Source organism: Rhinatrema bivittatum, chromosome 5, assembly GCF_901001135.1.
Source record: "Rhinatrema bivittatum chromosome 5, aRhiBiv1.1, whole genome shotgun sequence".
NCBI classification, from domain to species: Eukaryota; Metazoa; Chordata; class Amphibia; order Gymnophiona; family Rhinatrematidae; genus Rhinatrema; species Rhinatrema bivittatum.
The window spans coordinates 142,630,468-142,657,277 of NC_042619.1; the positions used below are offsets into that span (position 1 = coordinate 142,630,468).

At 45.4% G+C, this 26,810-nt stretch overlaps 1 protein-coding gene across 1 annotated transcript; it reads right to left on the minus strand.

Annotated features, from left to right (window-relative positions):
• Positions 1 to 3,274: 3,274 nt before the first annotated feature.
• Positions 3,275 to 7,284, minus strand: LOC115092251. The gene is made up of 2 exons (XM_029602985.1): positions 6,868 to 7,284; positions 3,275 to 6,145 (listed from the first exon to the last, which is right to left on the minus strand). The coding sequence occupies exons 1-2, from the start codon at positions 6,997 to 6,999 to the stop codon at positions 4,976 to 4,978; spliced, it is 1,302 nt and encodes a 433-aa protein (XP_029458845.1). The 5' UTR covers positions 7,000 to 7,284; the 3' UTR covers positions 3,275 to 4,975.
• Between the last annotated feature and the right edge of the window lie 19,526 nt (positions 7,285 to 26,810).

Below are 26,810 nucleotides of genomic sequence, written 5' to 3' on the forward strand. Positions count from 1 at the left end.
GTCCTCTCTCCTCCTTCATTACTGCTCCCCCCTTCCCTTCCCTGTTTATTGTATTTCTCTCTCTTGTTATTTTTGTTACAATGTAAACCGGCATGATGTTCCGACGAATGTCAGTATATAAAAATCAACAAATAAATAAATAAATAAATAATGGATGTAATCTTTTTAGAAGATGAAATTTGAAGAAGGATTTTTTAGTTAGGTCAGAAATATAATTTTTCATGGATAAGTCCAAATTGATTATTACTCCCAAGCTGGATGCTTGATTTTGAATTAGTATAGAAATATCATTAAAGGTAAAATGAGTGGGGGCGGGGGGGGGGGTGATTGTAGATTATGAAATTGAGGTAACATAGATCAATTTGGTTTTGGCTGGATTTAATTTTAGCCCTTTGTGCAAGAGCCAGGTACTAATAGTATTCAGATAAAGTGTGATCAATGACAAAGGGATGACCATAATGTGGGCATGCAGGACCTCACTCGCTCGCAACCACCCCCTTACAATCCAATAATCACAGACACATTTCATTGTGGGTAAAACAAGGCCGCAGCTTTAATCATTCAGTGGTCCGAGCTTATATCCACACATTAACACAAACAACTAGGACTTTGGTATTGCCCACCCCCCACCAGACTATCCGCCACCTTCCGGCAGGATAGCCTAACCAGCCTCTCTGTTACACTCTTTGGCCCCAACACGCCAGGTTCCGACTCCCGCCACACTCTCCTGCAAGGAGCCAACCCAGGTGTACTCCCGCCTCCAACTTGCAAGGAGTCTGGCCAAGCGGCCCCCGCCTCATCCGGCAAGGAGCCACACCCTGACAACAGCCCTCAGTTGTCAACCACCGTCGGCTTTACCAAAATCCAAATAACTTGAACAACAAAATTGAACAGTTATGGCTCGGACCAACCGCCCCCGCTGCGACAAATCCCCCAAACAAAACCGCAATTCCCCAACAACAATCGCCTAGAACTAAGGGTGGGTGGGAGGGTCGCGCGAACCTTCTGACCCTCTCTCGCTCACCAGCTACCGACTGAAGCCCGCGTTACTAAAACTGCTTAACCAGCAGTTTGAATTTTCTCCCCACCTATCCCAGCTCTCCACGCTTACTCCTTCTGCCCCCCCCCCCTTGCACCTAAAGCCAATCACTGCATTCCACGACTCTATGACACTCGCCTTCAGTCCCCCCCCCCCCCCCCCCCCTTCACGTACTTCACGTTGCAGCCCTACTTCTGTCCCCACGTTGTTTTCACCTCCGTCTATTCCACCTTCCCCCCCCCCCCCCCTCTCCAACCACACGCGCCTCGCCTCTGAAGTGGGCCTGCGCCCACATTACGCCGCCCGGCCGGACACGGGGTCCGGCTGGTCTTCCATAATGTGGGCATGCAGGACCTCACTCGCTCGCAACCACCCCCTTACAATCCAATAATCACAGACACATTTCATTGTGGGTAAAACAAGGCCGCAGCTTTAATCATTCAGTGGTCCGAGCTTATATCCACACATTAACACAAACAACTAGGACTTTGGTATTGCCCACCCCCCACCAGACTATCCGCCACCTTCCGGCAGGATAGCCTAACCAGCCTCTCTGTTACACTCTTTGGCCCCAACACGCCAGGTTCCGACTCCCGCCACACTCTCCTGCAAGGAGCCAACCCAGGTGTACTCCCGCCTCCAACTTGCAAGGAGTCTGGCCAAGCGGCCCCCGCCTCATCCGGCAAGGAGCCACACCCTGACAACAGCCCTCAGTTGTCAACCACCGTCGGCTTTACCAAAATCCAAATAACTTGAACAACAAAATTGAACAGTTATGGCTCGGACCAACCGCCACAGGCACAGGCATATAATGCCCTGTGACCCCCAAAGATGCGGCCTCGCTTTACAGAGGAAATAACTCCTCTAAGACCTCCTGAATGGAGTTCAGGAACAAGTCTAATCCCAGAAAAGACAGGTGAACCCCATCATCTCGGAACAAACCTGTTACCTTACCCCATGACCAGGCATACTTAATATGCCGACCACCCAAGCGCTCCAACCAAGTCCCGATTTGTTGGTTTGCCTTGGACCTACACCGTTTCCATCTGATGTTATCCAATTCAGCAGGCCTCACCACAATATCAGACCAGCATAAGATCGTCGTCGGCAGCAAAATAGATATAGTCATTAAGTCCTTACGGACATTGCTAATGAAGTGCTTGCCCGACATCTTACCCCAGTCGTTACCCCCCAAATGAACTACCAAGACCCGAGGAGCTGCCCGACGCTCTCGCTCCTTCCTAACATAAGGAACAAGTTCGTCCCACAGCATACCCCTCCGGCCAAGCCAGATAACCCGAACCCCCCTTCGTTGTAAGTCCAAGTGAGGGCCGTAAGGACGGCCGCAGGCGTGTCTGTGACCCCAGTAAGTAAACGAATGACCAATGATCCAAACTGTCATGGGCTCAGACGCAGCACCTGCAAAGAAACTAGAGTTAGCAAAGATCAATCATGCCCAGAATCTGGGCGAACATAACTCTTATAGGCCCCGGAACGCCACCGGCCTATCCTCTGTATGACCCCTCCAGGCACACCCGCCGTTGCCGCCGATGTAGCGGCCCCAATGCGGAACGAATGTGTTCCAAACCTGCGCCCCTCCAAACCGACAGCATACAATGCTGCGCGCAGTACCGTCTCGAATTGATACTTGGTTAATGGCCTCTGGTTCTCGTGCACTAGAAATTGCATTGCTACCTCCGGCCGCACCCTACAATACCCAGCTGCATTTCTAACCGGGCAGGACGTCAAACCTGGAACCCTGGATAACAACACGGAGGCTCCACGACCCCTCTGATCCGTCTTAGATCGCGGAATTACTATCAATACTGCTCTGTTCGTGACTACCACATTCCGCGCCAAAATCCCTGGGTAATCAGTACTGGAGGCTGAGCGAGCCACCAACTCGCTAATCCTAAAGGCCCCGAAAAAAGCGAATACGAAAGCAACTCGAAACAATAGTGTCTCATAAGGGGAAAAGCACACTGCAGACAACGCCTCCCATAACAGCATCAAGATATCATGTGTAATGGGCAAACGCTGATCAATTCTGCTCTGCGTTGTCCGCGACCAACCCCTCAACAGACGCCGAACTATAAAACGACCCGAAGGAAAGCCCCAACCATGTGCCTTCATAAAAAAGGAAAACCCCGCCAGCTGGCGGCCTACTGCAGCCTGCGAACACCCACTCGCCCGAGCACGCTCAATGAAACGTACCAATGCCATATCAGAGATCGGACCCCCCGCCCAGCCCAAGGAACACAAAAACGCTGAGACTCGTCGGGCCCCCCCTACATAACCTGTCCACGTGGAGGGCGCTAATGAATCTCGCAGCATTTTCCAGGACTCTGGGAACCAAATTTCCAAAGGAAAGACGGCACCGGGGTTCCGCACGACTCCGCTTCTGGGGCGAGTTCTCGAAACAAGTCCCACTTGAAACGAGAAAGAGAGTCAGCCACACTGTTAGAAACTCCAGGCACGTGTCGAGCCCATACTGTTACATTTAAGGACATACAACGCAAAATCAGCTCGCGCAATAACTCTGACACTCTGATGCAACGCGCCGATCTCTTATTTATGACCTCAACCACCCCCTGATTATCGCTCCAAAATACCACTCTCTTTCCTGCCAACTGAGCGCCCCAAATATACACTGCCACTACAATTGGAAATAATTCCAAGAAAGCTATATTTTTTGTAACTCCAGACGTAATCCAGTCCTCCGGCCAACCTGCTGCGCACCAAGCCCCTCGAAAATAAGCCCCGAAACCTAACGAACCCGCTGCGTCGGTGAACAGCTCCAAATCATGATTTGACCGCGGATTAGATTGCCACAACGCCTCCCCATTAAAATCCTCCAAAAACCTATCCCAAAGTCTCAGATCTTCCCGCAAAAAACAAGAATTTCGCACACGATGATGCGGTTTTCTTAAACCGGACATAGCATGTGATAACCTGCGCAAAAACACTCTGCCCATAGGAATCACCCGACAGGCGAAATTTAGACTACCAACGAGTGACTGTAACTCTCGTAAAGACAACTTAGGCCGACCAACAGCCCCACGCACCATGTCCCTTAACAGCTGAACCTTATCCTCCGGTAACCGCGATACCATAGCTACCGAATCCAGCTCAATTCCCAAAAATACCAATGAAGTACTAGGTCCTTCTGTTTTACTGACCGAAAGAGGAATCCCGAAATCATTGGCCACCTCTTGAAAACAATTCATCAAACTGAGACAATCACCCGAACCAGCCCTTCCCACAAATAGAAAATCATCCAAATAATGTACCACGAGTCTCGATCCCGACCTCTTCTGTACCACCCAGTGCACAAATGTACTGAAGGCTTCAAAATAAGAGCATGCTATAGAACAACCCATAGGCATACACTTATCAAAGTAAAACTGCTGCTGAAAGCGGAACCCTAACAGGTGAAAACTATCAGGATGAACCGGCAACAAACGAAATGCCGCTTCTATGTCCGCTTTCGCCATTAAAGCCCCTGGGCCACACTGCCGAACTATTCGCACTGCGGAGTCAAAAGATGCGTATCGCACCGTGCATAATTCCCTCGGGATACCATCATTCACAGACCTCCCTTCGGGGAAAGACAAATTATGAATTAATCTAAACTTGCCCGGATCCTTTTTTGGAATCACAGCTAAAGGCGATAGGACCAAATCACGGAACGGAATCACATTAAAGGGACCTGCAATACGGCCCAGTCCTATTTCCCCCAGCAACTTTTCCCTTACCACCGCTAGCATACGCCGAACCGACGGGCAATTGACCCCACCCCCAACTTCCCCCTGTCCTTGAAACGGTATTTTAAAACCATAACGAAAACCCTGATCTAACAACTCCGCCACCTTTATACGCGGGTACAGCCGTAACCATGGCAACATCGCGGTTAAACAGATAGGTGTATGTGCTCGCTCAAAGACCCGGTCTACTGGCACCTTTTGCAGGTTGTGCTGTGGCCGGTCCGTCCCCTTGACGCTTTGAACACTTGGACACTGGGTGACCGGCTCCACACACGGAACAAGCGTGCCGGAACTTACAGTCCGGGAAAATACACGTGGAGCGATTAAATCTCCAACACACATCACTGCGCCCCGCGCCCCCCTTTCCAACACTACTGCCGGGCACGTCCCTCCGAAAGGACCTCCCAGGCCCAGTACCAGCCACTAACCCCTGCCCCATACTACCTGAGGACGGTTTTGCAGCCATCTGCGTTAGCCAGAGTCCAACATCCTGAGTACCCCAGGAGATAAACTTATTTTCTTCCATACGATCCCGGAATCGCTCATCATAATTAAGCCAGGACCAACCTTCGTAAGTCTTACTGGCCGCTAGGATTGCATCTGCATAAGATAACAACGCCCCATACTGTGACGGATCTTTCTTCCCCACTACACTTGCTAGCCGCAGAAAAGCCCTTGTCCAATTATGAATATTTCGTGCCACCTTAATCGGGGCCCCTACAAATTGATCTCTCTTATTCCTCTTCTTCTTATCCTTACGCTTACCACGCCTGCCCTCCAGCAGCTGAAAAATATCAATGAACTGCCTACGCCTAATTCGTCTACGAATGGAACGCGGAACCTCCTCCCATAACTCCGTAAAAGCCACCAAAGCCGGGGCACCACGTACTGTGGCCCCTCCGACTGCTCCCCCCTGAACCGCTGCTCCCGAATCCGAAGAGGTATCAGAAGATGACGAAGAGGACGACGACGACGAGGACGAATCCGATGAACTAGAGCGCCCCCTCTTTCTCTTTTTCTTAGACTTCCCAGACTTTGAAGACCCCCGTTTCCTATCCACCCCCCCTTCCTTAACACTTGGTAACACTTCGCTGCCACCTGCGTCCTTGCCATCCTGCTTCCCCCCCTCCCTCTCTTCTGCCCCCCTCACACATGCAGCTCCACCTCTGTCCTGTCTAGGGAAAATAATAAACTCACCAGTCTGTTCAGGCTCCACAGGCAGCACATCATCCATGTATAACTGCTCTCGCCGACCCCTGCCTGCCGTCACTGGCGCGTCATTGCGCCAAGCCTCCCATTGAGATGGGCCAGGTATTTCACCATCATCCTCTGCCAAATTCCCCTGTGGAAAAACAGCAGGAGCAGGAGACGGAACAGGAGCCGGCGCAATATCCCAATTTCTCTCCACCCTCCAACCCCCCAAACTCCCCAAAACTGCTCGCACATCCCCTGTCCACAGACCTCCCTCTACCAAGGTCATCTCTTCCCCTCCCGATTCTCCCCCCTCCATTCAAACGCCGGCGAGAACCCCCAGTCAATCTACGATTACCTCTTTGCCCCATGCAGTGCCTGCTTACCCCCCCCAACATCCCCCTTGCCAGTTCTGGAACCAATAACGTATTACTCACCCTCTCCCCTCTCACAGCCATGCCCCTCCCCAACATGCTACCGGCACCCCTTGCCCTGCGCTCCTCCGCTCCACTTAACCGCCCTACCATCGCTCCCTTACCCCCCCTGACCACGACACCTAGTTTTGTATAAAGCTCCCATAGACACAGCACTCTCACCAAATGAACCTTCATCAGGGCCAGGAAAGCGCTCTGCAGCATCAGAAATCATTTCTGCAGCTAGAATGGGCTCACAGCTCTTAGAAGCTGCCTTTCCAGACTTCCCCTTAGCCCGGGGCCTCACAGCTCTACCGCCCCTCCCCCTCCACACACCCAGCTCTGCAGACCTCTCAATTAACAGCAACGGTCCCTCCCTTTCAATCTCCACACCTCCTCTATCCGCCCCCCGAGCTAACGATCGTGCTCCTCCCCGCTCTGCAACGCCAAAGTCGCTCACCCATTCTGGGATCAGCACACCGTCGCCTGCTGCCTCCTCCCCCGGCACCCATGCGGCTTCCTCTGACTCCAGGAACGCAGCCACACCACCATCGAGCTCCTCCTCCTCCCAATCGGGCCTCTTGCCAGCCATGCTGCAGTCAGCACACGAAGTTTACAGCTGCAAAAAATGCCTGCGATCTCCGAACAGTCCCCAACGAACAATCACACAGAAACCAGCAACAAAAGGTATGTTAAGATCGCGCGAACCTTCTGACCCTCTCTCGCTCACCAGCTACCGACTGAAGCCCGCGTTACTAAAACTGCTTAACCAGCAGTTTGAATTTTCTCCCCACCTATCCCAGCTCTCCACGCTTACTCCTTCTGCCCCCCCCCCTTGCACCTAAAGCCAATCACTGCATTCCACGACTCTATGACACTCGCCTTCAGTCCCCCCCCTCCCCCCCCCCCCTTCACGTACTTCACGTTGCAGCCCTACTTCTGTCCCCACGTTGTTTTCACCTCCGTCTATTCCACCTTCCCCCCCCCCCCCCCTCTCCAACCACACGCGCCTCGCCTCTGAAGTGGGCCTGCGCCCACATTACGCCGCCCGGCCGGACACGGGGTCCGGCTGGTCTTCCAGGAATTATTGTAGGGAACCAGAAACTGAATATCATCTGCATAGATTCTGAATTGTATATTTAGTGCTGAAAGGATACGGCAAAGAGGAAATAGATAGATATTAATAAGAATTGGAGGGGAGAACAAAATGGCGTCATGAAGGAAGGATGCGTTGAGATGAATTCTCGATCTCCGTGCAGAAATAATTTCCTTTGACTATCTATGCCGCATACAAAAAGAAAGGGGAAGGTAAGGGTGGGAACCTCGACCCCCCTGAAGCTTACCCTGGTTCAGACGACAATCCGAGAGTTCTATGCTGTGACGGTGTTAAGCCCAGGTGAGTTGGCAGTTGTGCTGGAGGAGGAGCAAGCCTCAGAACTTCTCGATGAACCATTGTTAAGCCCTGGTGCACCGGATAACCCCTCCCCCCTTGCCCATGTCAAAGTGTACAGGTCAGCAGAATCCCCGGAGCCGAAGTTGCTTCAGGTTGGGGAAGTATGTGAGGGAGGCCCAAATGCCAGAGAAACGGGGCAACTTTAGGACGGAGGAGTTTTAACCACCCTGAAAGAAATAAACATCAGTGTTTTAAATGGTGTAGGCAGCGTTCTGCCAGGAACCACCACTATTGAAAGGAGTTCGACAGACCTGACTGAGCTGGGGAAAACACCGAGGGATTCACTGGTAAATATTACTGGAATTACTTTATCAAAAAAGCCTGAAATATTGACTCTAGATGTGCTGCAGAATGCAGTTTCTGTGACTGAAAAGGCAATTGTTTCTTTAACAAATTCTATATCAGGTTTCCAAGATCAATTTAATGTGGTAAACCCGGTGATCTCAGCAAACTCAGCTAAAATTCAAGACTTGGACTCACAAATTAACCAGATAAAGGGTGTTCAATCTGGATTGTTTCGAGGGGACTCTAAGACAAATAAGAGATTAGAAAGTCTGGAAAATAACCTCAGATATAATAATCTGAGAGTAATGAACTTCCCTAAGTATAAGCTAATATCACCAAAGGAACAGTTTGCAAAATATCTCCGAGAAATACTGTTGTTTCCAAGTGGTGAGTTGCCCACTATCATGAATGCATATTTTCTACCTGAGACAACTGAAAGAGGTGAACAGAAACTGAGAGTGGGGAAAATCGATCTGAGCGCTCTATATCATCATCACCACTTGAAGATTTCACTGGGTTTTTAGAAACATCACAAGAAGAACAAATAGAGAGAAGAGGAGTGTTGCTATTAAAATTCTTAGTTCCTGGAGAAAGAGACAACGTACTCAAAAGTTTCTTTCGTAATAGAAACAAACTTTACTTAGGTGAAAGAATATGGATATACCCGGACATTACAAGAGCAAGGCAATTATGTAGAAAAAAAAATTCTCTCTCTTTGTCCAAGAGCCCGTTTATTAAGTGCTCAAATATTGATAAAGTTTCCCTGTAAATGTATACTAACAATGGATAATAACAGATATATTTTATGGAGCCCGAACAGCTGGAAATATTTTTGAATTCAAGAAATGAATCCAGGTTAGGTTTAGTTGATGTACCCGATATATGATAATAACCCTGTAACTTCCTTTATTTCAAAGAGGATTGAATTCAGAATACGTAGTAGTATTTGGTTAGAATTGCTCCATTTTCTGTTTGTTCTCCCCAAATTTCATGGTAAATAGGTTAAGGAGTAAAAAAGAGTAACATAGTTGTTGGTATGGGATAAGACAATGGAAAAGAATGATTTAAAAAAAAATGTTGCTTTGATTTAATGTTTAATTATTCTCCCTTTCTTCCTTAAAGACATATAAATGTTTACTCCTTCTGGTATAAGGCGTATAATAATGCTTTATGTAATTGTTTAAAACATTTAATAAAGATTAAATTAAAAAAAAAAGAATTGGAGATAATGCTGAGCCTTGTGGTACACCAGATGGAATTATGTATTGATCCGACGAGTGATTGGTGATGTTAATGTGTGGCAACCTGTTGGCTAAAAAAGAAGAAATCCAGTTTTCTTTTCAAAACTCCATTCCAGAGAAAAAAAAAAAACTATTCTGCTCTGGATTTTAGAAAGCATAGCTTGAGCTTGTTTAAAAGCTGTAACTATGATAATCTGAATGACTAGTGAAGGAAAACTAAACAACAAAAGTGATTGGCTTGTGGATGATCATTTACAGGAGTGATTTAACTTGTGCTCCTGGGATATTCAAAGCAATTTGGAACCAATTTAATAGCATTAAAATTTCTTACAAGTTATCCTCATATATTACAGGGGTATGATCACCCTGACACTAATCAATATAGTGAGACCTCATAGACAACTTCTTCAGCACTACTTTCTCAGTGACATCAGGGGAGTAATGATACTGTTACACTAGAATAGTTGTTACAGTTTTGAATTATATGGAGACTGTCTTTGAAACTGTGGGAGACGACCAATGGACTGGTTTACTGTAACAACGGCAGACCAAAGTTAATTTAAAGTGACATACCATTGAAGAAACATCCAAAATACACTAATATGACTGTGAGGGTGAATGTAATTTATAAGGTGATTCAATTAGCCATGTTAGTGATATAACATTTGTTAAACAGCATATATTGCCAAATAGCCCTATCATGGTAATATATCACACAATATCCACAATATTGCACATATTTTAGGGTAGATTCTCTCCCCTATTCAAATGAGCTGCTCTGCATCACATTTTCATGTATGAATTCTGCAAATCAATACAAAGCAGCTAATGCATCTAATCCTTTGTAAATAAAATACCACAGCTGATTTAGAAATGTGTCAGCCATGTTATTTTTATCTGTAGCTTTTGTAGAATCGCCAATCTACCACAGGAGCATCACGATTCTAATGTAGGTCAGGATGCTTCTGTTATAGATTTGGGCCCTACAGTCAAAACATAAAATGGCCCAAAAAGTAAAAGAATATGACCAGGGGTCTAACTTGATCCCCCTTTTCACTCCAGGGCTGCCAATAGAGGTGGCCCCACCAAAAGAAAAATAAAAAAAGTAGATTAAATATTTCATGGGATGAGAACCCCCAACTCCATCCATATAGCAGAAATTTCCACCCAAAGGTAAATTCCCCCAGCCCTCAGACCCCCTCTTTCATAAAAATAATAAAGAGGTTGTTTGCCACCCTTTCCTCCCCCTCAGCCCCAGCTCATAAAAAACAGGGTTGTGGTATAATGATCCCAAACTCCACAGCCCCAAGTCTTAAAAACTTATTTGGTAGTATAGTGGTTCCCCCCACCCCCCCCCCCCCCCCCAACACACACACACATCCAGGCCCCTCACCATATTACATTATGATCTTCATAACGTTCTGGGTCACCCCATAGCCCTGGGCCTAGTTGGTGCCCTTTTCTCCATAGCCATGTGATTATTGTCAGGTCCCCAAACCTTCCCCCTGTCATTTGACAGGAGAAGGTGTGGCTGGCACTATTTTGCAAAATGGTGCCAACTGAGCCCATGGCTATGGGGCACCATGGGTCCTTATGTTTTCTTTTAGATAATGAGGTGTGGAAAGGGGGCCTGGAGTGGATCCAGAGGGAGCACTATCGTACCAATGTTTTTTTTAAAACTCCTAAGTCCAGTGGGGGTGACCATTATACACCAAAGGTTTTGTTTGAGATGGGGGTTTAAGGAGGGGTGAGGTTGCACACGACTTCTTCATTATTTTTATGTAAAGGGATGAGTGTCAGGGGCCTAAGTTTTGTGGGGGTTCTGCTTTATGGATGGGTTTGGGCCCAGGAGGGGTTGTCATTGTGTGAACCATTTAAATCTTTTTTTTACTTATTTTGGAGGGGCCACCTAGTTTGACTACACCAGCATGGGTAAGGGGGTCAATTTAGACCGCTCGTCACATTTTTTTTACTTTTTGAGTCAATTTAAGTTTGGGCCACAGAGCCCTTTAAGGCAATTGTGGCACCATGCATTGAGGGCTGCCATCACAATTTTCCAAGGCCTCTGCTACATTGTTTTGTCTCATGAACTTTACAGTAAGACAAAACAAGGTTATATGCTGCCACAATATTTTGTCTGGGAGAAGCAAAATATATTGGGAACATACCCCTTGCACAATTTTGGGCACCTCCTGCAATAAAATATCACATTTCAGTGAATCTAGGCTTTAATTTGCTAAATTTATTATGAGAAATCAAGGTAAGAGATAAGGAACACTAAAGTAAGAATAACCTTTAAACTGAATTGTGGACAGTAGCTCAGCCTTATTAAGTTGTCCGAGTAGATGTGTGAAAGAAAAAACTGGACAGCCATTGCTACATAGTGACTTTTTGGCAATTGGTTAAACCATGTATTTAGAGTAAAGTTGCCTAAAACCTGTTGGCCTCTGAATCAGGAAAATGCTCTGAATACAGTTCAGACTCCAGTTAACAACTGAACTAAACAGAGCAAAAACATTCTGATTGCGGTATTTAATAAACTTTCAGCTCCAGTATGAAGGAAGAAACTCAAAACTAATTTCTGAGTTAGCATATCTTTTGTTTTCCTTATTGGGATAAATCAGAATGTACATATTTGGTGTTGAAATTTAAAAAAAATAAAAAACCTACCTCCCCTCTCAAAGGGTGTTCCTTCAAATATCAGTTTAGAATAGGGAGATTAATTGTCCTTTATTTTCAGGTTTTGTTAGAACAGTTTAAAAAGTCTTCTGGGACTTACACAAGGGAACATTTATTGTTTGTCAGAAAATATTTGGGGAGAGTATAGATAATTTTCTATTCTATTATTTTCATTACAGAATGGAAGACAGCAGAAGAAAGAAGACAGTGGCCTCTGAAGGAGGCAGTGCATCCAAATGAAGAAGGACATCATCCACAAGCAATGCACACAAGCAATGTACACTAGCAGCAGGATAATTGTACAAGGTTAAAGATGTCAACCATTGCTACAACAGCAGAAACAGTTTAGATAGAAAGACATAAAATAAAGAATACAAAGAAAGATTAAATGCCTAAAATGTCATAGGTTTATATTTGCATGTAGCAAGCTTCAGTAGAAGTCCACAATACTTGCATGAGAAATAAAAAGACACACTAAGCATTAAATTATTTTGAAACACATTAGTTAAGCTGAACTGGTTAATTAATTTTGCTGAATTTTAATTACATTAACATAATACTTATCTGATAAGCTCTCCTTTGCAGAGTTTCAGAATTGGTTCTATAGGAAAAGAGAATACATATAGGAATTTTGAATTCAGAAGCAACATTTAGAATAAGGAAACTAATGTTACATAAACCTGTTGTCAGCACATTTGTTTGAAATATTTTTTAAAAAAATTTAATTATTTTATTGCATCAGATTTCCTTTTCCTTTTATCCCTGCTTTCCCTACCTTCTTCTGGGAGACAAAACTGGGTAGGTCTTGAGTCTTAACATATTTAACCCAATAAGAGAGGAGGCTTCTGGGAGTGCACTCTGTGAGTAATATTGAGATCCCTTATCTCTCTCGCTTATCACTGGTCTTAAACTCCAAAATGGGAGTGGCTCCCCTTATACAATGGTTTACACTTCTATAAGAGGAGAACACAAAGGAGAAATATACAGATATTTAGATAATTAATATGATAAGAACATAAGAAATTGCCATATTTCGATAATAAATATGATAAGAATATAAGAAATTGCCATGCTGGGTCAGACCAAGGGTCCATCAAGCCCAGCATCCTGTTTCCAACAGAGGCCAAAAACCAGGCCACAAGAACCTGGCAAGTACCCAAACACTAAATACATCCGATGCTACTGTTGCCAGTAATAGCAGAGGCCATTCCCTAAGGGGCGGATTTTAAGAGCCCTGCTCGCCTAAATCCGCCCAAATCCGGGCGGATTTAGGCGAGCAGGGCCCTGCGCGCCGGTGAGCCTATTTTACATAGGCCTACCGGCGCGCGCAGAGCCCCGGGACTCGCGTAAGTCCCGGGGTTTTCTGAGGGGGGCGTGTTGGGGGGGCGGGCCCGAACCGCGCGGCGTTTTCGGGGCGTGTCGGGAGCGTTCCGGGGCGGGCCCGGGGGCGTGGCTATGGGGGCGTGGCTACGGCCCGGGGCGGTCCGGGGGCGTGGCCGCGCCCTCCGGACCCACCCCCAGGTCGCGTCCCGGCGCGCTAGCGGCCCGCTGGCGCGCGGGGATTTACATCTCCCTCCAGGAGGCGTAAATCCCCCGACAAAGGTAAGGGGGGGGTTTAGACAGGGCCAGGTGGGTGGGTTAGGTAGGGGAAGGGAGGGGAAGGTGAGGGGAGGGCAAAAGAAAGTTCCCTCCGAGGCCACTCCGATTTCGGAGCGGCCTCGGAGGGAACAGGGGTAGGCTGCGTGGCTCGGCGCGCGCCGGCTATACGGAATTGATAGCCTTGCGCGTGCCGATCCAGGATTTTAGCGGATACGCGCGGCTACGCGCGTATCTACTAAAATCCCGCGTACTTTTGCTTGTGCCTGATGCGCCAGCAAAAGTACGCCAAATCGCGCAGTTTGAAAATCTACCCCTTTGTCACTTGATTAATAGCAGCTAATGGACTTCTCCTTCAAGAACTTATTCAAACCTTTTTTAAACTCAAATACACTATCTTCACTAACCACATCTTCTGGCAACAAATTCCAGAGCTTAAGTGTGCATTGAGTAAAAAAGAATTTTCTCAGATTATGCTACATGCTACATGCTAACTTCATGGAGTGCCCCCTAGTTCTTCTATTATCTGAAATGTAAATAACCTATTCACATCAACTCGTTCAAGACTTCTCATTATTTTAAAGACCTCTATCATATTCCCCCTCAACCGTCTCTTCTCCAAGCAGAACAGCCCTAACCGCTTCAGCCTTTCCTCATAGGGGAGCTGTTCCATCCCTTTTATCATTTTTAGTTGCCCTTCTCTGTACCTTCTCCATTGCAACTATTATCTTTTTTGAGATGCGGCGACGAGAATTGTACACAAGGTGCGGTCTCACCATGGGGCATACAGAGGCATTATGACATTTTCCGTTTTATTCACCATTCCCTTTTTAATAATTCCTAACATTCTCTTTGCTCTTTTGACTGCTGCAGCACACTGAGCTGACGATTTCAAAGTATTCTCCATTATGATGCTTAGATCTTTTTCCTGGGTGATAGCTCCTAATATGGAACCTAACATTGTGTAACTGCAGCAAGGGTTATTTTTCCCTATATGTAACACCTTGCACTTGTTCACCTTAAATTTCATCTGCCATTTGGATGCCCAATCTTCCAGTCAAAAAGTAATTATTTTTCCGATGCTTTGGCATTAAGGAAACAGGTGCATGATATGAAAATAGAAAGAACAGATTTGGGATTAACATAAGAAAATACATCTTTAGTTCTACGTCCATTTTCTGCTGCTTAGGCCAGTTGGGACTGGGATAATAAAGAGAAAGTATTTATTTTGGCATGTTTCTTCTGTGGCTATTCTCTCTCTTTCTGTTAAGGGAACCTCTGTGTAGTTCTGTACTTTTCATATGGTACAGATATAATATCAAACACTTTGATACTATCAAATTTCTTTCTTTTTTATAATTTTACCACATTTGGTTCCCCATTGCCAGGCTTTTCCAAGTTCTTTCAGTAAGATATTTCTCTTTTTTTTCAGAAGATAAACAAACTTTATTCCCAGTTTACTGTCTGGCCAAAGTTCAATACAGCTATCCTAGAGATACATTTTACTGAGAATAAAAACTCAGTTCTCAGTTAGACTGTTTTTTAGATTAGTGTGTCTTTTTGCATCATTATTGCCTCCTCTTCTTTCTATTAGTAAATCTGCTATTATATTTTTTCCCACAGTATTATGTGAAATTATAGTCATGTTATTCGAACAGACACATAAGAACACAAGATTTGGGTGAGATCAAAGGTCCATCATGCCCAGTATCCTGTTTACAACAGTGGCCAATCAAGGTCACAAGTACCTCACAGAATCCCAAAAGGTCAATTGATTCTATATTGCCTCTACCAGGGATAATAATCGTTTATGGACTTTTCTTCCAGGAACTCATCTAAGATTATTTTAAACCCAGTTACCCAGATTTCACCACATCCTCTGGCAATTAATTATGTGGTGGATTTTAAGAGCCCTGCTCGCGTAAATCCGCCCGGATTTATGCGAGCAGGGCCTTGCGCGCCGGTGCACCTATTTTACATAGGCCTGCCGGCGCGTGCAGAGCCCCGGGACTCGCGTAAGTCCCAGGGTTTTCCGAGGGGGCGTGTCGGGGGTGGGGCTGACCGGCACGGCATTTTCAGGGCGGGTCGTGGCGTTTTGGGGGCGGGCCCGGGGCGTGGTTTCGGCCAGGGGCGGTCCGGGGGCGTGGCCGCGCCCTCCGGAACTGCCCCCGGGTCGCGTCTAGGCACGCCAGCGGCCCGCTGGCGCGCGGGGATTTACTTCTCCCTCCGGGAGGCGTAAATCCCCCAACAAAGGTAGGGGGGGGGTTTAGACAGGGCCGGGGGGGTGGGTTAGGTAGAGGAAGGGAGGGGAAGGTGAGGGGAGGGTGATAGCGAATTCCCTCCGAGGCCGCTCCGATTTCGGAGCGGCCTCGGAGGGAACGGAGGTAGGCTGCGCGGCTCGGCGCACGCCAGCTACACGAAATCGGTAGCCTTGCGCGCGCTGATCCAGGATTTTAGCAGATATGAGCGGCTACACGCGTATCTACTAAAATCCAGCGTACTTTTGTTTGCGCCTGATGCGCCTACAAAAGTACGCGAGGGCGCCCTTTTTTAAAATCTACCCCTCAGTATTGAGTAAAGAAATATTTTCTCCTATTTGTCTTAAATGTATCACCTAGTAACTTCATTGAATGTCTTACAGTCTTTGTTCTTTTTGAAAGAGTAAACAACCTATTCACTTTTACCTATTCTACTCCACTCATTATTTTATTAACCTCTATCATATCTCCCTTCATTCATCTCATCTCCAAATTAAAGAGCCCTAACCTCTTTAGCCTTTTTTCATAGGGTAATACTTCCATCTCCTTTATCATTATGGTATCCCTTCTCTGTATTTTTTCTAATTCTATTATATCTCTTTTAGATATGGTGACCAGAACTACACACAATAATGAAGGTATGGTCATGCCATGGAGAGATACAGAGGCATTATGATATTCTCTATTTTATCTCCATTCCTTTCCTAATAATTCCTAGCATTCTATTTATTTTCTTGGCCACCATCACACACTGAGCAGAGGATTTCAACATATTATCTGCAATGACATCTAGGTCCTTTTCCCTGAATGGTGATTCCCAAAGTAAAACCTTGCATTGTGTAGCTATAATTTGGATTGCTCTTCCCTACATGCATCACTTTGCACTTGTCAAAAATAAATATTAGGGATGTGAATCATTTTTTGACGATTTAAAATATCGTCCGATATATTTTAAATTGTCAAAAATTGTTAGAGCCGCGATACAATAACAATTTCCCTGATTTATCGTCAAAAAATCGTAAATCGGGGGAAGGGGGAGGGGAAGGGGGAGGGCGGGAAAACCGGTACACTAAAACAACCCTAAAACCCACCCCGACCCTTTAAAATAAATCCCCCACCCTCCCGAATCCCCCCAAAATGCCTTAAATTACCTGGGGTCCAGAGGAAGGGTCCCGGTGTGATCTTTTACTCTCGGACCTCCTGTGCATTGTAGAAATGGCGCCGGCGCTACCTTTGACCTGTCCAGGGCAAAGGTAGCGCTGGCGCCATTTTGTTTTTTTGTCCCCCGACGGCAGGAGCATTGGAGATCGCTCCCGGACCCCCGCTGGACCCCCAGGGACTTTTGGCCAGCTTGAGGGGGCATCCTGACCCCCACAAGACTTGCCAAAAGTCCAGGGGGGGTCCGGGAATGACTTCCTGCACGCGAATCGTTTTTCCTTACGGAAAAACGATTCGCGGCAGGAGATCGCTCCCGGACCCCCGCTGGACCCCCAGGGACTTTTGGCCAGCTTGGGGGGGCCTCCTGACTCACACAAGACTTGCCAAAAGTCCAGCAGGGGTCCGGAACGACCTCCTGCAGTCGAATCGTGTTGCCATACGGCCGGCGCCATTTTGCGCAAAATGGCGCCGGCCGTACGGCGATCTCCTACGCTCCTGCCTTCGGGGGACAAAAAAACAAAATGGCGCCGGCGCTACCTTTGCCCTTTCATATGACAGGTCAAACGTAGCGCCGGCGCCATTTCTACAACACACAGGAGGTCCAAGAGTAAAAGATCACACCGGGACCCTTCCTCTGGACCCCAGGTAATTTAAGGCATTTTGGGGGGGTTCGGGAGGGTGGGGGATTTATTTTAAAGGGTCGGGGTGGGTTTTAGGGTTGTTTTAGTGTGCCGGTTTTCCCGCCCTCCCCCTTCCCCTCCCCCCTACTGGACCCCAGGTAATTTAAGGCATTTTGGGGGGGTTCGGGAGGGTGGGGGGTTTATTTTAAAGGGTCGGGGTGGGTTTTAGGGATGTTTTAGTGTGCTGGTTTTTGATTTACACGATTTACACGATATTTAAAAAACCCAAACTGCGACGATCCGATTCCCTCCCCCTCCCAGCCGAAATCGATCGTTAAGACGATCGATCACATGATTTACATCTCTAATAAATATCATCTTTCATTTGGATGCCCAGTCTCCCAGTCTTGTAAGGTCCTCTTGCAATTTCTCACAATCCTCTTATGATTTAACAACTTTAAATAATTTTGTATCATTAACAAATGTGATCACCTCACTTGTTGTTCCCATATCTAGGTCATTTATGAATATGTTAAAAAGCAGAGGTCCTTGTACAGATGCCTGGGACATTCCACTATTCACCTTTCTCCGTTGCAAAAATTGACCATTTGGACTTACTCTCTGTTTTCTATCTTTTAACCTGTTCTCAATCCACAATAGAACATTGACACCTATCCCATGACTTTTTAATTTCCTCTTTGATTATCAGATAAGGCAGTATAAAAATAATGTAAATAAATAAATACATTGTGAGTCTCACATTAGGTACTTTGTCAAACACTTTCTGAAAATCCAGATGCATTCTATCAACTTACACACCTTTACTCGCTTGTTTATTCCTGTCTTGAAAAAATGTAGGATAGATGATGTGTTCTTTTGTTATGCCCTTCCATGTTTCTTTTTGATCACTTGAAACAATCATGCCTTCAAATGTAAGAATAGATTATATGTTTTTCCTCCTGAAACCTCTTACCCTTCAGGCCAGCTGTTAATAACAAAGATACTAGGGATGTGAATCGTTTTAGGACGATTAAAATTATCGTCCGATAATTTTAATATCGTCTTAAACCGTTATGGAACACAATACAATACAGATTCTAACGATTTATCGTTATAAATCGTTAGAATCGTGAGCCGGCACACTAAAACCCCCTAAAACCCACCCCCGACCCTTTAAATTAAATCCCCCACCCTCCCGAACCCCCCCCCAAATAACTTAAATAACCTGCGGGTCCAGCGGCGGTCCGGAACGGCAGCAGTCCGGAACGGGCTCCTGCTCTGAATCTTGTCGTCTTCAGCCGGCGCCATTTTCCAAAATGGCGCCGAAAAATGGCGGCGGCTATAGACGAAAAAGATTGGACGGCAGGAGGGTCCTTCCGGACCCCCGCTGGACTTTTGGCAAGTCTCGTGGGGGTCAGGAGACCCCCCACAAGCTGGCCAAAAGTTCCTGGAGGTCCAGCGGGGGTCAGGGAGCGATTTCCCGCCGCGAATCGTTTTCGTACGGAAAATGGCGCCGGCAGGAGATCGACTGCAGGAGGTCGTTCAGCGAGGGTTCCGGCGCCTCGCTGAACGACCTCCTGCAGTCGATCTCCTGCCGGCGCCATTTTCCGTACGAAAACGATTCGCGGCGGGAAATCGCTCCCTGACCCCCGCTGGACCTCCAGGAACTTTTGGCCAGCTTGTGGGGGGCCTCCTGACCCCCACGAGACTTGCCAAAAGTCCAGCGGGGGTCCGGAAGGACCTCCTGCCGTCCAATCTTTTTCGTCTCTGGCCGCCGCCATTTTTCGGCGCCATTTTGGAAAATGGCGCCGGCTGAAGACGACAAGATTCAGAGCAGGAGCCCGTTCCGGACCGCTGCCGTTCCGGACCGCCGCTGGACCCGCAGGTTATTTAAGTTATTTGGGGGGGGGTTCGGGAGGGTGGGGGATTTAATTTAAATGGTCGGGGGTGGGTTTTAGGGGGTTTTAATGTGCCGGTTTTTCGATTTTTCGATTTTTCGATTTTTAACGATTTTTCACGATTTTTCACGATATTTTACCCCCCCAAACGGCAACAATACGATTCCCTCCCCCTCCCAGCCGAAATCGATCGTTAAGACGATCGAGGACACGATTCACATCCCTAAAAGATACATGCACGTATTGTTAGCCAAGATATAAGTGAATATATAGCACAATAAGTGAATTAATGGACCATCATGCCACCCTATGATTCAGAATGAAATTTGTGCACTCTGAAACTGACTGGGTCCTATATAATCATCGGTCCAGTCGTGACCAAGGGTTTTGTTTTTTTTAATATGATTTTTAGATACAGTTTTCTATCCATTCTTTTGGTAGTGCTAATAAAGTGAAATATGTAGTTCCCCTTTAATGTGTCAAAGTTGCCAAGCCTGACACGATATCATATTTCGTAATCATTGCTTCAGGGGATCCAATTATGAGTGTCAAATATAGGTTTTAAAATTTAAACAGACATTAAATGCAGAAAATTCCTTGAAGGGATTTGTGTTCCATCTTCTTCTGAAAAGATAAAAGGAACAGAATAAATGCCGCTTCACCTGGGAAATTTTCTTCACAAGAACAGCGAGAAGACACAGGATGCCAAGGATTTCTCAAGCACGCCAAACATCTTTACAGAAAAAGCACCTGTGATGATGCTCTTTAAAGCGTCAGTGGTGGTAAATGTAACTATGCATAAATGACGCCTCGGTAATCTACAATGAGGATACATGAATATAGATGTTATAAGAAAACATTCCATTCAGTTTCCTTATTTAATCCCAATGGGATAACAGTCTGTAATTGAAAAATCAATTTTTGTTCTTTTTGAATTAGTCTTCTAACTCTATTTCTCCCTTGCCAATGAGCTGAGATCATTTCTAAAATAGTCCGACACTCATGAAAAACATGATTACTTTGAAGAAAATGATCAACACGGGGGACATCTTTGTGATTTTTAAGACGACTTTTGTGTTCAATCAATTATGTCTTGATTTTTCTTTTTGTCATGCCGACATATTAGAGGTTACATGGACAAGTAATGAGATATATGACAAATGATGATGTACATGTTATGTCCAAAGGTAAATCCATGCGCTTACCCAAGGGTAATGTGATATGTCTATCAGGTAACTTCATTTTGCAAATGTCACACTCACATGCACTTTCTTCAACAACCAGATTCTCTGGTGAATAATGAGTAGATTTTACAATGCAGTCTTTGATGTTGCAGCCCCTTGAGAATGCGATCCTTAGTGGAGAAGAAAATATAAGGCCCACAGATACCATGACATAAAGGTATCCAACAGGAACAAGTATATATGGAAGGCCAGAGGAGGAGCCCCTTGTCTGATAGTGCTGACACTGATGGAGGAGCGCCTCATCCAATGCTGGGACTGGATGTGTTTGAGGGAATAGCTGAGCAGCTGGATACCATGCAAGCATGCATTGACATAGGCTCCCAGTCTGATGAGACAGTCTGAGCCCAAATACGTTAGTAAATCTAAACCCCTGATTATGGAGAAGTTGTGTTTAAAGCTTTTACTACCTAACTTCATCTTTAAGTTACAGGCAACTTAGTTTCATGCCCAGGTATCTCTACCAAAGTATAATTGAGTTTTATTGTATCCAGTTCTATCTTACCTTTCACCTTGCAGAAGAGGGACTCACTCATGAAGGAATCCTCAATACTGAGCATCAGACGTACCTATATGTTTTGTGTGTTTGCTAGCTGGACATTTACTGAAATGACATCTCCATTTCTCTGTATGTCGGTCAGCTTCCTGGGGTATACCAGGTGTGTGTTTTTGTTACAGGTGGACTTCCCTCCTGAGCTCCAGAGTCTGCTCTACTCTGGTTAGTTGGAGGTGGGGGTTCAGTCGAGACAAATCTCCATTCAGTAGGTATCTAGGACAATGCTGAGAATGGCCTCCTTTTTCAAGAGGATAACATTGTCATTATTATCTCCCCCTTCTTCTGCCTGCCTGTCTGTACCAAAGTACTAGTAGAAAGGGATCTGCTGACCTCTGTAAATTTATTCAGAAAGTAGTCTCAACTGTATGGTGCAGGAACTATGATCCCCTTCCCCCTTTGAGCCACTCTTCCATATGGGAGAGGGTACCTGACCTGAGTCCACATGATCTGGTTTACATAGTCAAGGGGGGGGGGGACAGTCTCATGAGGAGTTTCTTCTCAATTAGGATCTTGGTGATCAGAACTGGGTGCTTCATTTTCATATTTCCTATCTGAATGGTGAGCCATGCCTTACATCTAACCTCCACCAACATTTCTCCATATACCCCTAGGTCCATCTCACATGGGACATACTTTTGGATTGGGCCTACTCTCTAAGGAAGCGGAGAGCTTGTCAAACAAGCTCTGAGTGACTAGAGTGATCTTGGATCCTATGTCTAGAAGACTCTCACAATTGAACACAATTGAAACAATTGTTTCAATTGAAACAATTGAAACAATTGAAAACCTGGCTGTTCACACAAGCTTACCGTTGAAGAAACCTTTATCAACCAACATTGACTCTCACCCTCCGACCTCTTTCCTAACTCCTCCCCCCCTCCCCGTTTCAGTCCCTGCCCTGCCACCACCCCCCACCCTGCTTACCTCTCCATGTTTCCTCCTTCCACAAGATATATTATGTTAATAATCGCCTAAGATAAATCTACAGCCGAGCTCAACAATCTGTTTATGTCTCGCTACTCTATTGTTTTTCGTTGACTTTTTTATCACTCTCCAGTTGTTATTGTTTAAAATCTTTCCTGTCTTCCAGTTCCCATGTTTTCGCTCCCTGTTTAATGTAACTTTACCTTCTATATAGTTGTTAATTGGTTTCCCCCTGTTCTATTGTAAACCGGTACGATAAGACCTCGTCTTGAGTATCGATATAGTAAAAGAATTTAAATAAATAAATAAATAGATAGATAGATAAATAACACATTTTGTATTTGGATGGGGATCATGTACCAGAGTCCCTGAGGTTTCAGTTTCCCAAAGAAATATGTATGCTTCCTGACAGAGTCCAGATACAGAAGGGGCACAAAACTCTCAGATGGCTAGATATCACCTGGTACTGTAGATGTATTGGCATCTCTGGTTTCAAACAGGAAAAGCTCCTGGGACTTATGGTAGAGACCTGAGGAGAAAAATCATGATTGGTTAGTAAGTGCATGCTATTGTAGGACTCTTGGGTACTGGGGCCCTCTTGGGGTGTGCTACACCCAGTGCTATTCTTAGATTCCTCAGATTTTTTCTGGGGAATGTTTTCAGATGTATTGGGTGAACTATGCTTTTAGTCAATGAGTTTCTGTATGGCGGCCATCAGCTCTGCCAGCTGACTCTCCATAGACAATCTCTGGTTATAGTTTTGCCAGTGCTTCCCATTGTGATTCCTTTTGAGAGGCTGTAAATCACCTGCGTCCTTTTCTGGATTAGCTGCTGGGGCAGTAGATTGGTCTTAGGAAGGAGGTGTCTGTAGCCTGTCAGACTTAGGATAGGAAGATAGAGAATTTGTTTCAAAGTGTATTTCTGGATTCTGACTCATGGTGGACACTTGGTTCCTCTCCTTCTTCTTATCTGTCTTTTACTCTCTAGGGGCTGCCTTTCCTTTGTGGCAAATGGCATGGAGCTTCTTGCTTGAAGGAACTTCTTGCTTGAAAGAACTTAAGGGTGCCTCCCTGTGGAGATATAAGTAAGTTCACATGGTAGGGGAAAGAAACTCAAAAAAGAGCTTTCGGAGAGTGACCTTGTCAGCTTCTGTGATACAGGGCTCCCCATAAAATAAAGTCTGCTTTATGCAAAAGCTATAAGCTCAGGGACTTTCCTCAGGGCCACATCTTAGGTTGCAGGTGGCTTGACATTGCATATGCTATTAGCAGAAGTCCCAAAGTGCTCTTAGGGGTCAAACTTAAATGTGTCTAAAGACTCTTTCACCTAGTGGAGATGCTAGCTAGATATTGTCTAGCTTCTTCACTGAAACTCCATGGGAGTAGGGCTAACTGGTCTTTTTCAGAGTGTTATGTTATGCAACCTGGCCAACCTGGCCAAGTGCTGCAAAATATCTGAGTCCAAACTTTCCTTAAAGGGGGTGATTAATGTCTGAAGGTGCTTAATTGGTTTGGTGAGGTTTGAAGCACCCTCTAGTGTCAGCTGGTGGTAAGCCAGTTGGCTTCTGATCCCAGGACCCTGTTGGCCTTCACTTACAGATGGGTCTGCCCCATTTCTGGGAGAAGGGGAGGGGTATCCCCTCTCTTCATCCCAGGCTGCATGGGGGTGGGGGGGGGGGGCGCAAAATTGTTTGTCTCTTCCCTTTGTATCGGCGAGAGGCTGCGGCTGTATCAAAAGCTAACACATCTGCTTTGCTCCATGCCTTAAGCTTTTCCCTTGGTTCTGGTAATTTCTCCCAGTCTTGGGTAAAAAGCTGTTTGTGGCTTTGGGCTGGGCGTTCCTACCCCCATCCCCACTGATCCTTAGTGAAATGTGGGGTCAGGTGCATTTCTTGAGCTGTGCTGTGATACTCTGATGTTTGCATGCTTAGGTTTGGAGAGCAGGATTTGGCAAAACAGTAGCTGTTTTTTCTTTCAATGATTGAACCATATTTTGAGACAGCTTTAGCTGATACCCGGATTCATTTAAACTGATTAACAATTCTTGTTTCTCTTTTTCTAAATTTAGATTTGTTTCATGTAGCTGACAAAGCTGAGCTGTATTTTGCTCTCTTTGCTTATCTACAGAGAGCTGCTTTTCTTCATGTGCTATAACAAGCATTTGAGCCTCCGCATATTGTTATGTTCTATTGCTTGTCTTTAACAACTCAATTTCAGTGAGGTGTGCCTCTTGAAGAGACAGTCTCTGTTGTTAATCTCTGATCTGCCCCTCTCTTTCAGAGGCCTGAAATTCCAATTGCCTTAATTTCTGGTGATAATTTTGTAACTCAATCTCTTTACTATCTGCAGTGGCTAATTTCAGATGTGCTTCTGTTAGTTGATTGTTCAGAGATCTTTTTTTTTTCTATTTCTTTCTACTGGGTTTTTGTAGTTCTTTCTAAAACCTGAACCCATTCTGAAGTTTCCTCTGAATCTTCCTTCTCTTTCTGTTCTCTCATAATCTCTTGCAATTCCCAAATGTTTTCTAAATATTTGGGTAGCTTATCTAAATGGGGATCTTGAGGATGTTCTTCAGCGATCTGTTTCTCTAAGACTTGTACCTTCATTAGCAGATCTTGGTTCTGTTCTGCTAATAATATGTGATCACCTTCCTGCAGTAAGCATTTTTCAACTACATCCTCTATTTCTGATCTTAGCTGAAAAATATCTTTTTCTAATACTTGATTTAGTGACAGTAAACGTGAGTTATCATTTTGCAATAATTCTCTTAATAAATGCAAATTGGTGGCATATTCAGCTAATGTCTTAAGGGTTAATTTGATTCACTAACCAAAAATCGCAAAGTAGTAACTTAAAAATTAATGACAGTTTCTAATTGTAGGTATATCTTTTAAATTCTCACATATCCTAGAGACCTAGTGCTGCACATCTTCTTTCTTAGTATAAACCTGCATAATTCTCACTATTGCTGCATCTTCTAATTCTAGTAAATGTGATTTGTGCATCTGACATCATTTCTGCAGATGGGCATGGCCTATGCTATCTTAGTAGAACCTCCACGATACGAAGGGTTCAGGAATCTGTCTGAATGATCCCTTCCCCACACATATCGGAGCAGCAGTGCTACAGACAGTTCTTCTCTATGACATCCTATACCCACACACAATCCGAATGATCAGGATTTCAATTTATCCACAGAATTAGACTTTTATTTGTCAGACTTTGCCGATTTAGCATCTAGAAAAGATAAACAGCACATTTCTCTAACACCTTGGCTGCTAGGCACCAGTTTATACTGAAAAAGATCTACATCATTAGTGGCTTTAAACATGCCAGAAACCTTACCCTGCATAATATATATTAAAACTGATAGTTAACTTATTATCCCCAATAAATTCAGGAGCTTCCCTCTATTTACCTATAGAGCTGTCTCTAGCTGGAGATCTCGGGGTTCATCTCCAGGGACAGGCTTGCTTCCTGGATTTGGGTACTGGCTGGCTGAAGAGGCATCTCTCTACTCTGGACTGTCCCAGTCTTTGGGGCAGGGTTTCCAGTAGCAAAGTAGGGCTTCCCTTTTGTCGGTTTCCCAGACAATTTACCAGCTGTCAAATAGCAGGTAGGGCTAAACTATCTCTCCAGTCTCTAGGCCACACCATGACATCTCCTTCATCACCACAGGGAGTTACAAGGGATCCTTCATGATGTCTTCCTCCTACGGGTAGTCCGCCTCCCTTCTTATACTAGTCAGCCTATGCCTATGCATGAAATTCATGCATAATCATGCAGTGAACAGAGGGTGTTTTCTCTGCATTGCAGGTCTTTGCCACCCTCTGCCAAGTCTTTTCACATATTTAAATTCTGGGGGCACAGCCCTGTACTATGGACTCTCCTTGGGTGACTATGACCTTTGCTCTTAGGGAGATGTTGTTTTTCTCCTCTTTGCCTTGGTTTATTTACTCAGTGGCTTATAGTCAACAGGCAAGCAAGCAGATCTTGATATGCTGGTTAACGTTTTCATCTGTTTTTTTCTTTCTCTGCTGAGGCAGGGTCTTGGTAGAAAGATACCTATCAGTATCCATCTTTTGCAATCTCTGTCCCTCTGTGGCTGAGATTCATTTTTGGAGCCTCCAGTCATAAAATATTGGGTATCCCCATACAGTTCAAAAGTGATAGGGCCAATTAGCAAGGGAGATTAAATTCTCTCTATACCATAATATATTACCAAACCAGGTGATCCCCCCTCCACCCCAAAGGTTGTGAAACCACACAATACTCCAAAGCAGTGAAAGCCCCTCACAAACCATGATCCACCTAAAGAACTACAACCCCCTATATCTTGATGAGCCCCAGGAAGAACCCTGATTCCTTCTTGAAAAAGTGCAAGTGTCCTCAGACTCTGTTCCCCATGGGAAAAAGATAATACAACCCTGAATCTGATCTTCCCTGAAATAACTGTTTCCTAACAGATATTGATTCCTCCTTAGGCCTCCAAGGC

Coding starts and splice junctions, on each gene's coding strand:
- LOC115092251 (XM_029602985.1), bottom strand. CDS start 6,999: ATGGCTGGCAAGAGGCCCGATTGGGAGGAGGAGGAGCTCGATGGTGGT. Junction 6,146..6,867: donor GTGTGCTGATCCCAGAATGG/GTGAGCGACTTT, acceptor GTTTTTCCACAG/GGGAATTTGGCAGAGGATGA.